Below are 12,808 nucleotides of genomic sequence, written 5' to 3'. Positions count from 1 at the left end.
ATCTGGCAAATAATTTGATTCGGGGAGTCTGCAGGCAATAATACACCTTTGTAGTTGTTAACATCATTTTCACTGTGTAATTCAGAACTATAACTCGGCACCTCTAATCTTCTTAATCTATTTGCGTTGTTTGATTTAGCTATGCTTCTTTCAAAAACAACTAGCCTCTCACAAAATGCGACATTTTGGGGTGGGTCTTTATGTTGTGGTCCCCAAACACGGATTATGCCCCACTTCCATTATTTCTATTCCCTTTGCCAAGCAAGTCTTTCAAAGCCCCCTGAAGTAAGTATCTGATTAGCACATTCATGAGACAACGGATTCAGCTATGTTAATTAGCAGCTCTACTTCAAAAAAAAAAAAAAAAAAAAAAAAAAAGAAAAAAGAAAAAGAAAAAGAAAAGAAAAGAAAGAAAAGAAAAAAGAAAAATTCCCAAAACTGGCCAAGAGGGGGAGCAGCTAGCACTGTCACTACCATTTTCTGGCTGTCTGTCTCTAGCCTAGAATGGGAGATTTCTGGTATTGAATATTCTAAGGTAAAGAGTAGATAAAGATTATAGTGTAGGAAAATAAAGAGGTGAGTCCTTAAACTCAGGGGTACAGGTTTAAAATATGGGACTTCTGAGATTGGGGGAGCAGGGGAGGGACGTGCTGCTTAAAGTTCTTCTGTAGGTCAGCCAGGTCTGAAAACATACGCACGCATGCAGCTTACAACTTAAAAACCGCCTTATACACTGTATATTCTCTTTGTATGTGCAAGCAGTAAAAAGTCAAACATGCAGAACAAAAATGGACTTAGAAACAAGGGGACTACGGAGCAGAGCTGGTGTTCAAACTCTGACCACAGCTCAGTGCGGCCGCATAATAGGATGATTTCTACTTAAAGGAAAGCTAATCCCCTAAAAGCCTCTAAACCTTACTTTTATCTGCAAGTTTATAAAAAAAAAAAAGTGTTCCTGCCTTAGAAAGAAGGGGTATCTCATAAACATGACTGAAGTTTTGATGACCGAGGAAGTTGCTTGAGGTCAGCAGCACCACTTCACGTGTATACGGTTAAGCCTGGGGACAGCCGAAAATGTTCCTCTGAGGTTGTCTGATCGCCTATGTCCCCACGTGTCCCTTGCTATCTCCTCAGTCCTCATCCCCAGCCTTCTTTGGGCCACCTTGCTGCCCCTATTTTGGGTCTTCAGGTGCCATCTTGGTACTCTGCCAACCAACTTCCTCTCTTCCATTCACATCAGTAACCCAGGGTTTGGCTTTTACAAAGGCTTGGACAATTCTTCGATCAAAGCATCCCCACTCTGGATTTCTGAGAACCACCACAGCCCCTATACCATTTCACTTAACATCCTCTCTAGGCCTTGTGCAGTATTGGCAGGTCATAGTTGCCAACCTTAAAAAAAAAAAAATCAATAAATGCAGCACCCACTGGAGAACTATGGTTTGTTGGACACCAGTCAACTTAAGTTTTACCATATAAAGCAGTTCATTGTCTCTGAAAACCTGACTTGGAGGAAATACACAAAGTATCCCAGTTCTGTTCTGAGCTCCAGACCAAAGACATCTCAGCTACTACTCCTTCAAAAAAAATTTCAGTCTATGCTCACTACCTGTCTTGTCAATGCCATATTTTAATTTGAAGTCAGAAGAAACAAACTGGAGTTTCGTAACCCTTTTTCATGACCAGTTTTCAAACTGATAAAGAAACAGTGTTAAACAGATTTATTGAATGTGAAGCCTGGTAGGGGAGGGCAAAGGAAATTTTTTCAGTCCTTTTCAAAAAAAACATATGTTAACACTTACTGATAAACTTTCTCTGTATGGTTTTTTAAAAACTACACATTGCAGTCATACAAGAAGGACTATAAAACCATGGGGAAAGAGAAGGAGAAAGAACAGAAAGTCACTCACGTCTATGGACTCCACACCAGGAGGAGACACGTCTAACAAGAAATGGGGTGGCTTGGAGGTGGTGACCTTGGAACTAGCCTTATCTTCACTCCATCATGCTACCAATAGGCTAGCCATTTCCAAAGAGCTGCAGCAAATTTTTCCTTCTAAATGCCATTACCAAACCCCCAAGTGGTAATTTTTCAGTACCTGCTTCTGAAGTTTTCAAAGATGACCATCTGATTATCTTTCTAAGTTTTCTCCTCAAAGAAAAGAAACTGCTTCAGCTACCATCTTGGATGAGAAAGGCCATAGTCCAAAGAACAATACCATTCTTTCCAGTAATCATCCTGATAATTTAGTGGCCACGAGACAGAGGTGGTCTGATGGTGTCTTTTGCCAATAACACTCATCTTCACGTGGTGTTAACATATTGTTAAATATTCTTCACTGTTACAGCCTGTGCGTTGGGGAAGTATGGGATAATAAACAGGACTTCTAGATACATAAGTTACTTCCATCCATCCAGGGAAAGGAGATAAAATTAAGACTAACACAACTTTGCATACACAGTGTTGGGGGAAAATAGCACAATAAATGGCACAGGACACAAACATTTTAGTTTGACTACATTACAAATGAAATTATGCTTTCGTCGTCTGGCCTAGGAACCTACCCATGCTTATTAAATCAGTTATAAGTTTCAAATAACAAATCTCAAAGCTAACATTGGAAATACAACCTGTTCTTTAGCTAGGGACTGCCTTATCAGCTCTATCAAATCTAATTTAGTCCAACTTTTCACCATGGTAATGAGCCCTTTGCAGAAAGACTCAAAGACATTTCACATCTCGCGAATTTGCCTTGTACGTCTTCCCCACACAGAATGTCAAGAAAAGCACGCTTCAAAGGTACTATGTAATTAGAATGGCCTTTAAGACAGGCACAAAGGAAATCATTCCTATTAAAATTAAATCTACTTCATAACAATCTTCAAACTGAGTGAACAGCACCAGGAAAAAAAAAAAAAAGACTCAGAGGTGTTTTGGACCACAGATTCCAGTTTTTAAAGTCTGTTATCTGTTACTTGGCTTCAGGGATGCCTGAAGTGCCTCTCACTTGGCTCACGCTGGCTATGTCATCACTCTGAAAAGAGAGTGTGCGTGAAAAGAGAGAATCCGTGTTTGGCACCGGGGATTGAATTGGATTTGGTCGTGGCCTTCCAAGGATGGACTCAAATGAGGCTGGGGCTGGGGCCCAGCTTCAGGAAGACTCCACAGGGTAGGTGCTACTTCTGGGTCCATGCTGCATGGAAACTCAAGAACTGAGCTTTAATCCTGCCTGTGTTCTACAGAGCTTCAAGAAATTTGGATTGTCTTTGGGGGATCCATTTTGAAACTGCATTTGAAGTCCAGCATGTGCCGAATCTCTATGATGAGTCTAAGTTTTTAGAGGCCTGCTTTTTATTAGGGAGATTTTTTCTTAAGTGACTTGCGTCAACAACACTATTCTGTGTTCACCCAAGAAAATAAATGAAAGCATTTAAATTAAACTTCTTTAATCTATTTTTTGGCTCCTGGTGACCATATTTCCATAATGGCTACCATACCATACAGATCCTCGTGGATCTGGAAGGATTCTAGCAATAAAGCTGGAAGGCTAACTTGCCCCTGGGATCCAACAAGGAGAAGATCTTGGGAGAAAACTTAAGCGCAGAGAGAAGAAAGGAGCGATCATCAGTGACTTCACTGTCAGCTAATAAATGTGACTTGACTCAAAGGTATAAAACAAATTCAAGAGCAAAGCAAATATGTAAGCTGACCAGGGTTCCAATACATACCATCAAACTTCTTATAACGGGAAGCAAAGACAGCTTGCAAATGATTGCACTGTTCGCTGACCACACTTTTGAAATCATCTTTACTTTGCAGGCTGTACTTCTCCTCCATCTCTTGAGAGCAGCAGGTATAATCCTGGGGACAGATCTTCAGATGATCACCTGGAAGATAAAATGTAGGCCAATCAGTCTCCATCATCACTCATCAAGTCCAAGAGGGATGAGTTTGATTTAGGTGCACATGCTTGGCTTTATTTCTGTCCATGAGATTCCTGCGAAGGCCCAGGCCTCGTGTGTACCAGAATAGTTTCATTAAGCTAAAACTATTGAGGCCCTTCTTGGAAAAATAAAATAAAGCCACCTCCATGAGATAAAAGAACCTTCCAATGAGGAAGATTACAGCAGAGGAAAATCCGTGTGGCCAGTAAAGGGAGTATCATTCAATATCAACCCAAGACTCTCATAAATTCTTTGACAGTGGATGCTAACTGCTATGCATGTCGCGTAAATGAGGCATTGTTCGGCTAGCGTGGGGGGCTCACACTCAGAGGGGGCATCCTTAATGAAGAAGAGTTTATAAAATATGTGGCAACAACCAAAAACTGAGCAAATACATGAGGAGCAGATGTGGGAAAGCAAAGGGATACGTGCATTTTAAGGGGTTGTCAGCCAAGAGGAAACAATGACGTTCACACTGGGTCACAAAGGGTGATGTTCAATGATTCTCAGTTTTAAGATTTTTCTCAGGGGTGGGGTACATATAGCACAGAAGCAGAGTGCGAGCTTAGCATGCGCACGAGATTATGGGTTCAATCCCCAGTACCTCCATTAAAAATACAAACAAACCTAATTACCTCTCCTCCACCAAAATTTTTCTAATTAAATTAAAAACAAAAAGACTCTCTTGTCCAGTGTCTTATGTACAGATGTTAGACACTATAGTATTGACCCTATGATTGTGTGTGGCGTCGCCACTCATCCCAGTATAGACTAATGGCTTCCAGTAGATGTAATCTTTATGTAGTGATGGAGCCTTAAGGGTCAAGACAAATGTCAAAGACACATTCACCCCGCAGCAGTTCAAAGCACAAACTATTTCCCTCCCCTACACCAACTATATACAGTCTGGATGTGTGAGTTTGGACAGCTTCTTTTTATAAATCCTGAACTTCACCCATGCCCTGTTCCTCCCGTCACAGAACAAAAATTGTGCTTGGAACAGACCATATCTCTCCCTTACAGTGACCAAGAGACATGATGCCCTCAAAAAATCAGCCCCACTGGGTAACATCACTTCAGCCACTCCAACAGTGATAGGTGCAGTACAGGTGCCCTTGGATAATTTTGTACAGATGTTCACAAGGATTCAGCTTCACTGTTCCTTCTGCTATTGCTGTGCATGCTCCATGTGAGACAAAGGGGGTCTACAAAGAACCAAGACCTCAGGAACTCAGGATGGAGTATACTGAAGACATAGGAGCCTCAGTGGTAAACGTGTACAGTAGGTCAAGGGAAGAAGAACGAAGAGCAAATCCTTTTTAACAACACTAGTCATGGGAATGAAATGGGTCGTGAGCTGGCCACTGCTGTTTCTTGGCTGTGTGTGCTTATAGGAAATAAGTCTCCCCCTCAGCTAGATACCAAAGTAGCTTTGGGGAGGGGGCATATTTCAGATGACATTGTATTGACGCTGTATTTGACTAACACTAGGGTTGTCAACAGCACATATGCGAATAATTATATAACATATATATTCCTGATCACTCTTCCTTCTTGGCCTATTAAAAAGTAGGGAAGAGTGTTACTGCCAGACAAAAACCGGGTATGCAGCATTAAAGGACTATTTCAAGAAGAGAAGGGAAACAATCTTCAAATAACTTCCTCACCCAGAAACCGCTAAAAGCTTCTTTTGGCATTTCTGAAACCCTTGGTCAACAGATAATTCTAACAAAAAAAGGTGGGGGGGGGGGGGCGCAGCACGCCTTGTATGAAAAAGTTTAGAGCTGTGAGCTTGCAGACTATCTTAGATCTCATTAGTGAAAGAAGAAGGTTTGCTTGCTAAGGCTCCGTTTTCTGGAAACACCTTTGTTACAACCAAAAACAAAACCGCCTCTTCACTGGCTTAACAAGTTCACAGCAGCTGCTGGTATTGGGACAGATAATTAATGGAGACATAGCCAGTCGTCGGCTGGTTTCAGGGCTGAGTGTCTCCCCCAACACAATCTTACTTAACACAAAATCATACAAAGGACCCCACTAGTACAGTCTTTGCTGTCGCTGTATAAATCGTCCGTATCACACACACCCCCCACACAGAAAATTAACTGAAATGCTCCAAATGACAACTTAGGACATACAGAACCATGTAAGTGAATTACAGAAAAGCTGCAGCTGCTTTTTAAAACTGTCACAGGCTAAAATTCATCACAGGCCGGTGAATTCCAAGTCCCTCCAAAGACCTAGCTGCAGTATGTATTGAATTCCCATGGCAGAACAGTTCACGAATCTGGGGGGAAAAATCTATGTTCACCTGGTCTTAACAAGATTTACACATATAATAAACTAAAGGGTCACTTATTGGATCCTATCAAAATAGGCTTCTAGGACCAAGGAAAAGCACCCCTTTTTCCCACCTCTAATGTACACACACACACACATCCACAGCCTAAAGCCAGAAAATTCAAAGACAGCAGGAGAGGATAATTTTCTACATTTAAGAAGACGCCACAAGGGGCCCTCTGCACAACCTTAAGGGGATCTGCTTATATCTGAACATTGGAGTACATTTTTGTTTTGGCAATACCTAATAAAAAAGAGTCTACTTTCATTTTAGAGAGATCTTTCCAGGAAGACTTTGTCTAATGACAAAAGGCTTGCCTGTGTAAAAGATGACAAGAGGGTAGCTCCTTGGCTAATGTTTCTGCTGGCAGAGCCATCCTCCCCTCAGGACAGACAAGCCCACTTCAGTGGGCCACTTTTACCCATATAGGCCTTGAATGTACCACAAAATTTCTGCATTTCTAAAAAGCGTTACTTGCAAACGTAATATGACATTCTTGCCAAAAGCCCTACCTGACACACATGTCCAAGACACATTTGTGAATTCAATCCCCAGCCACACTTAGGCTACTGGGGATTCAGTGCCATAACCAGTTTCTGCAGATGAGAAGGACAAAAAGGGAAAGGGGGACAGGTCTCGGAACATTTGAAAATGAAACTAGAGCTCTGCACTCTGGGAAGAACTCAAGCTACTCAAATTCACTTGATTTTAAAACCTTTAATATTTCTACTTTAACCCCAGAAGCCGTTTCTATTAGGAGCCAGGGCTACGTAGCTATGGAAAGACATTCTGTCTTGTCTGTTGGAGACTGCTTCTAAAATGCTACGTGTCAATGGGAAGTGCTTTTTCTTTCTGGAGATCTCCGTTCTGTACCTGGTGTTCCCATATACTTCTCATCTAAGAAGGATATCTCAAGTTTTTCTTTAGGCTGAAAGAACTGAGCTCAGGGACAACAGAATCCAATGTGGGACAGGTAGACGAAAGCCACTGCGGGGGGTGGAGAGCAGGGGGCACATTTTTTTTAAGGGTCCTAGGTGATTCCAATACACACCATTCCTGAAGATTTATAACATGAAAGGCTTAAGCATTAGAGCCACAGAAGAGCTGAGAATCATAGTTAATCCGACAGCTCAAGTCAACAGTAGCTTATGATCTAGGACTATCATCTGTCTCCTCTCCTTCCTTAAGTCAACCTCCTGCTTCCATGACCCTTGCTCTGGAATGCCTCCTCTCCATGTACCTCTTCTAGTCCCTGAGCTCTCCCATCTGCTTTCCACTCTCTTTACTCTACTCATACCGTCCTCTCTCACCCCACTCCACCTCTTTTAACTGCACATAACATGAAACCAAAGGACTCTTTATTTGTTACACTGGTTGAGAGCTCCCTGTTCTTAATTTTAAAAGCAGGTGAATTGACGGCTTTATGGATTTCTAAGGAAGCACCTAAATTAAGTTGCTTTTTGTACATGGCCCTTGATTAGGTTTTTGCTTTGTGGGTCAGTGGCCCTCAAAAGAATAAAGGTCCTTTAGCCTTGTCCTCGGAGGCTTGGAGGAGACTCAACGAAGCGTGCTTTTAAAGCTTAACTCTATGGCATTAAAAACAAACAACAACAACAAAAAAATCACTCGAAAGAGCCAAACTTTGTTCAATCACACCAGCTCTATGTAATTTCTTTAGTCTTAATATCAATGCCTTACTTTTCAAAGTGAACAAAGACAATCACAATAAATTACTGCTCAATCCTGCCGGGTGTGTACTGGCCTTTTTTTTTTCTCTTAAGCACTTCAAATTAATGGTTAAAGCAGCAAGCACTGAATATGAGGAAACTCTTCCATCCTTTAACAGGGCTCTGAGAACTGGGCGTTCTCATTTTATTTCATTTACTCCTCTCACCAAAGGCTGGCTCTGATGTACAAACACTGTGCAGCCAATGCCCATTTATTTTCAGCTACTCAGAACCTACCTTCCCATAGAAAAGGTTCTAAATGGTGATTAGGTTCTCAGGTCAGATCTCAGCTTATTTACTATCCACTTGACTACTTCTAACTGTATTTTACACCATTTGCTAACGTCTCTTTCAGACAATTTATTTTGAAGTCCATCTAGAAGCCAAGATGTCCCCTGGATTCTCGCAAGTTTTGGGGGAGATGGTGATGCAGGAATACTTGTAGTTACCACTAGGGGGTTAGCTCCCTACCTGTAGGAGATAAAGTAAATCTCTAGAGATTACTCCACCAGCGTCCTAAAGGGAGGAAACAACACCCAGAAACTTTATGGGACACAGAGCAGGGAACCCAGCTTGCTGGCACCAGCATGATTTGTAAGACAGACATTCTCTGTACCCCACCTCATTTTACCAATAAAGCAACCAAATGCCTTTGGTAAATAACAGGGACACAAATGGCACCCTAAGGGTGAGGGCTGCAGTGAGGGACATTTAAGAAGAGACTGGAAAGCACTAAGGAAAACTGCCAGTGTAGGAGGCTATGATTTTGCAATGGCCTTTCACGCAGAAACTGAGTACCTCACTTGGGTTTTAGACAAAACTTAGTTCTTTAGGACAGGTTTTTAAGAAGTGAATTTAAAAGCTTCCAAATACTTGACAACCATTTGAGTCTTTCGCTCTGCACGGCTAATGGCAGTCTAGGGGTAAGACTGATCTGGGGAGTCAGGAGTCCAAGTCTGAGTCCCAGCTCTACCTGATGCACTGGAGGCTCTTGGGCAAGTCACTTACCCACTGGAGCCTAGAGAAGCCCTCTGTAAAGAAGGAAGCATTATGAATAGAGTGCAATTACAAAACCAAGACCAGAACGAAGGGCATCTGTTATACTCGGATAAGCTACTGAAGTTCTCCATAAAGAGACTTTTGTGATGACTTGTAGTAAGTGAGGGAGAGGAGCCAGAAGAGCACACCCTTTTTTCTCCTAGCTAAGTCAGGAAAATTTCTCATTGGCAATGGAATTTAGGGGAGTAAAGATTGCCAGAAGGGAGAGCTTTATCAATTAGGAGTTGAGTGGCACGCACAAGTGATAGGGAATTCTTGACAAGTAAGCACAGACTTTATCTAAAGCACCTTCAAAAGCAAAGCCTTGGGAGCCTAAGGAGACATGATGATGAGATATTATAATGTGGTACCCTAGCTGGGATCCTGGAACTGAAAAAGACATTAGGGGAAAACAAAGGAAATCACACAAAAACGTATACGTAAATATTCACAGCAGCCTTATTCCTATAACGAAGTCCATCAATGGATGGATAAACAAAATGCAGTGTGTCCGTACAATGAAATATCAGTCAGCCATAGGAAGGGAGTTCTGAAATGTGTTCCAATATGGCTAAATCTTGAAAATCTATGTTAAGTGAAAGTCACTCACAGAAGTCCACATATGGTATGATGCCATTGATACGAAACATCCAGCATAGGTCAATTTAGAGACAGAAAGTGGATTTGTAGTTGCCCAGGGCTGAGAGGGGAGGGTGGGGGGATGAGAAGTAAGGGAGGGGTTACAGCTAAAGGATATTCTTTCTGTGATGATGAAAATGTTCTAAAATTGTATTGGTGATAAATGCACACATCTGTGAGTATATTAAAAGCCTCTGTACACTTTAAATGGGTGAATTGTTTGGGATATGAATCATATCTCAATGAAACTGTTAGTTTAAAAAAACACTAAGGAAATCAGAGTAAGATACGGTCCTTATAACAGCAGTGCACCAGTATTGGTTTATCAATTGTGACATTGCACCACACAAATGAATGATGTTAATAATAGGGATAGATAAAGTTTTTTTTAAAGCAAGCTTCAATTTTCAAAGTAAAAAAGGGTAAATATGTGGGGGGGGGCTGTCATCAACATTACATCAAATACTTAATGTAATTCAAATATTGGGGAGCTACATTAAGCTATTATTTGCTGGGGTAATTTTCCTAATCCCTCAATTGCTACTTTACTCTTTTCCTAATTTTTATTTGTTCTGAAAGTAAAACAATTCCTTGCCATTGGTCTAAAGAGTTACTGAAATAGTTTCTGTTCACTTTTTAGATCTAAATTCAGGCAGCCACAAAGTGAGTGAAAACGCAGGTTGCTGAGTAACTCCAGCCCCTCCAAGCTACCTAAGAACCCCAGGAGGAATACACAATGCTCTGCTTCATGGGAACAAAGAAAGCAAATCTCTAAAGGTTTTTAATAATCCCAGGGGGATGGGGGAATGTATACATTAATCCACCCTCCCCTCCCCTTGCGAAAAGGAGTGAAATTACTGCCTGTAATGTGCTATGCACATCCAAAGCCTGAAGTCATTTGACCTAAAGCTTAATAATAAAGCACATAAATTAAGTCATTATGCAGATGTATGATTTGAGATCACCTACCAATCAGTGGGAGAAATGCAGCTAGTTAGCATTTTGCAAAACCTTGCCAAAATACAGCTCTAGAGGGCTTAACTGCCAATTATTTTTAGGTCCACTAATCCTGCAAGGTAGGAGAGAAGACCAATCAGAAACACATACATTTTGAAAATCAGTTTTATTATATTTTCCTAAGAATACTTTGTGTAGCTGGAAGAGTTAGGGTTGCTACTTTAAAACTCTATACTTCATTTCAGTGAGCTTGCAACAGCTTTAAAATCCACTGCAGATTGAAATCAAGCAGGGCTTTTTATTGCTTTATAATGATAAGCAAATTATGAACCAAAGTTTTTATCTTACAATCTTAGAATCCCAGTTTAACTGTACCAAAGGTTTCCTAAAGTAAGGTCCGTCAACCTACTGAGTAGATGGCCTAAAATGCAAACTGTGATCATATGTTACCATCACTTTAGAGCAGCTAGAGCAACTGCATCTATTTTGCACATTCACAACCACTCAAAGGTCCAGGACTCAACAGGAATAATAATACTGGCAATTAACCCAAATCTCTTCAAGAATTCTGAGGCTCCAATAAGTACTACCTAAGCAGTCAGTGCTAATAAAAGGCTCACAGAAATGTGTTGGGGACCTTGGTGCAGGGGGGGAGGGGTAGCATAGCTAGGGGCAGGCAGGAAAAGATGGAGCTCTCTTACTCTCTTTATAACTAACAAAGATCTTTCCTGTCACACGCACACCTCAAGTAGCATCATTTGAGAGTTTCTGTCAAATACCAATTGTGATTTTCACTAGTCTCATAACTTAATAGAATGCCTGAGTCCAAATGCCTGCTACATATTCAGTCACAAATAAAATTAGCCTAGAGAGGAAACACCATTGGCTAGGACATTTTTTTTTCCCTTTGGTGCCCAACAGTACTTCTGGAACCAATGTATCCAAGCCACGTGTTCTAATTCCTGGTAGATCAAGGCTTTGGGAGGGTCATATCTAAGATAGCAAATAGACCAGGCTCAGAGGGAAACAGGGATTCCCGGGATGGGGTGGGGGGTGGGGATGCTGGCCATTGGCACTGTGTCCTTTCTCTGCATCCCTAGTGTGCAGAAGTCTCATGATGGCCCCTGTGAGCAGTCTCCTGCAGGCAATCACATCAGACCTCAGGAAAGCAGAGGAGGGCATCCTCAGAAAGATACTGGAGACACTCCTTTCCTCCTCCTCCCAGGGGGCTGACCCAACACCAGACTTCTGACAGGGAGCGATTTTCCTTATTCTTTCCTAATAATCTCTAAAGAAACCCCCAGGGACTCCATTCTCAGATAACCTGCCCCACTTAAGCTTCACAGCAAGATGGGAAAGGGTCAACAGCTGGGTACCAAGTTTACTCCAAGTGTAGAAGAAAATACAGCTGGTGGGTCGGGAGGCTGCCAGACACCAGACACTTGCTCTAATACAAATATTAACACCTTTCATTTTACACACATTTCACGGGTCATGTGGGACATGAACATTTTCAACATTATTTTCTCCTTTTTCATACTTCTTTTCAGCTTGAGTAGCAAGAAAAAGACTAGCCCTCCTGACTTTCACTTTACTCTCCCTTTCATGACGTACGTAAAATTCCTCCCTCCATACAGTGTGAGAATAGGTTTTCCGAAAACATACTTTCTAGGAAAAGTATACCGAAGAACAACAGCCAGTCATTCATCAGGAATTCACCCAAAGACGTTTCTCCAAATGGCTATGCAGACAGCTTTTTTCACATGAAGTGATAGCAAAGCCTCACATAAAGAAAAATGATTCTCTAACATCAGATTTCAAGCGACACGAACCATTATTTTAAAACTCTACCCAGGCATCAATGAGACGCCGAGGGGGAAAGAAACATTTACATTTTTAATATTTGCACTTAATTACATCCCTTAAAATCCACTTCCACAAAATTCTTGTTAAAGATCACAGTTTAAGTTACAGCTTACTACAGATCTAAAACAGATCTGCATTTGAGGACTCTGAATTAAGCTCCATTCCTATGGACACACACCCGGGCCACAGTTGAACAGGGGTTAATTTTTATAACATGAAAGAAAAATTCTCAACCTCAGCACAGGCGGATGGAGAAAGGGCAGAGTCCTCGCTTCACAAGGCTGAGTCTCTCCAA

The 12,808-nt window shown here is 41.5% G+C and overlaps 1 protein-coding gene across 1 annotated transcript in view; it reads right to left on the bottom strand.

Annotated features, from left to right (window-relative positions):
* Window positions 1–12,808, bottom strand: part of GPC4 (glypican 4) — a 100,802-nt gene that overhangs the window by 29,206 nt on the left and 58,788 nt on the right. The window contains exon 2 of the mRNA XM_032474484.1: window positions 3,730–3,888. Within this exon, the coding sequence (XP_032330375.1) occupies window positions 3,730–3,888 (159 nt within the window). The remainder of the gene's footprint in view (window positions 1–3,729; window positions 3,889–12,808) is intronic.

The sequence above is a fragment of the Camelus ferus genome, chromosome X, assembly GCF_009834535.1.
Source record: "Camelus ferus isolate YT-003-E chromosome X, BCGSAC_Cfer_1.0, whole genome shotgun sequence".
Taxonomy (NCBI): domain Eukaryota; kingdom Metazoa; phylum Chordata; class Mammalia; order Artiodactyla; family Camelidae; genus Camelus; species Camelus ferus.
The sequence above is the reverse complement of the archived record's forward strand: the minus strand, read 5'-3'. Positions and strand labels throughout refer to the sequence as shown.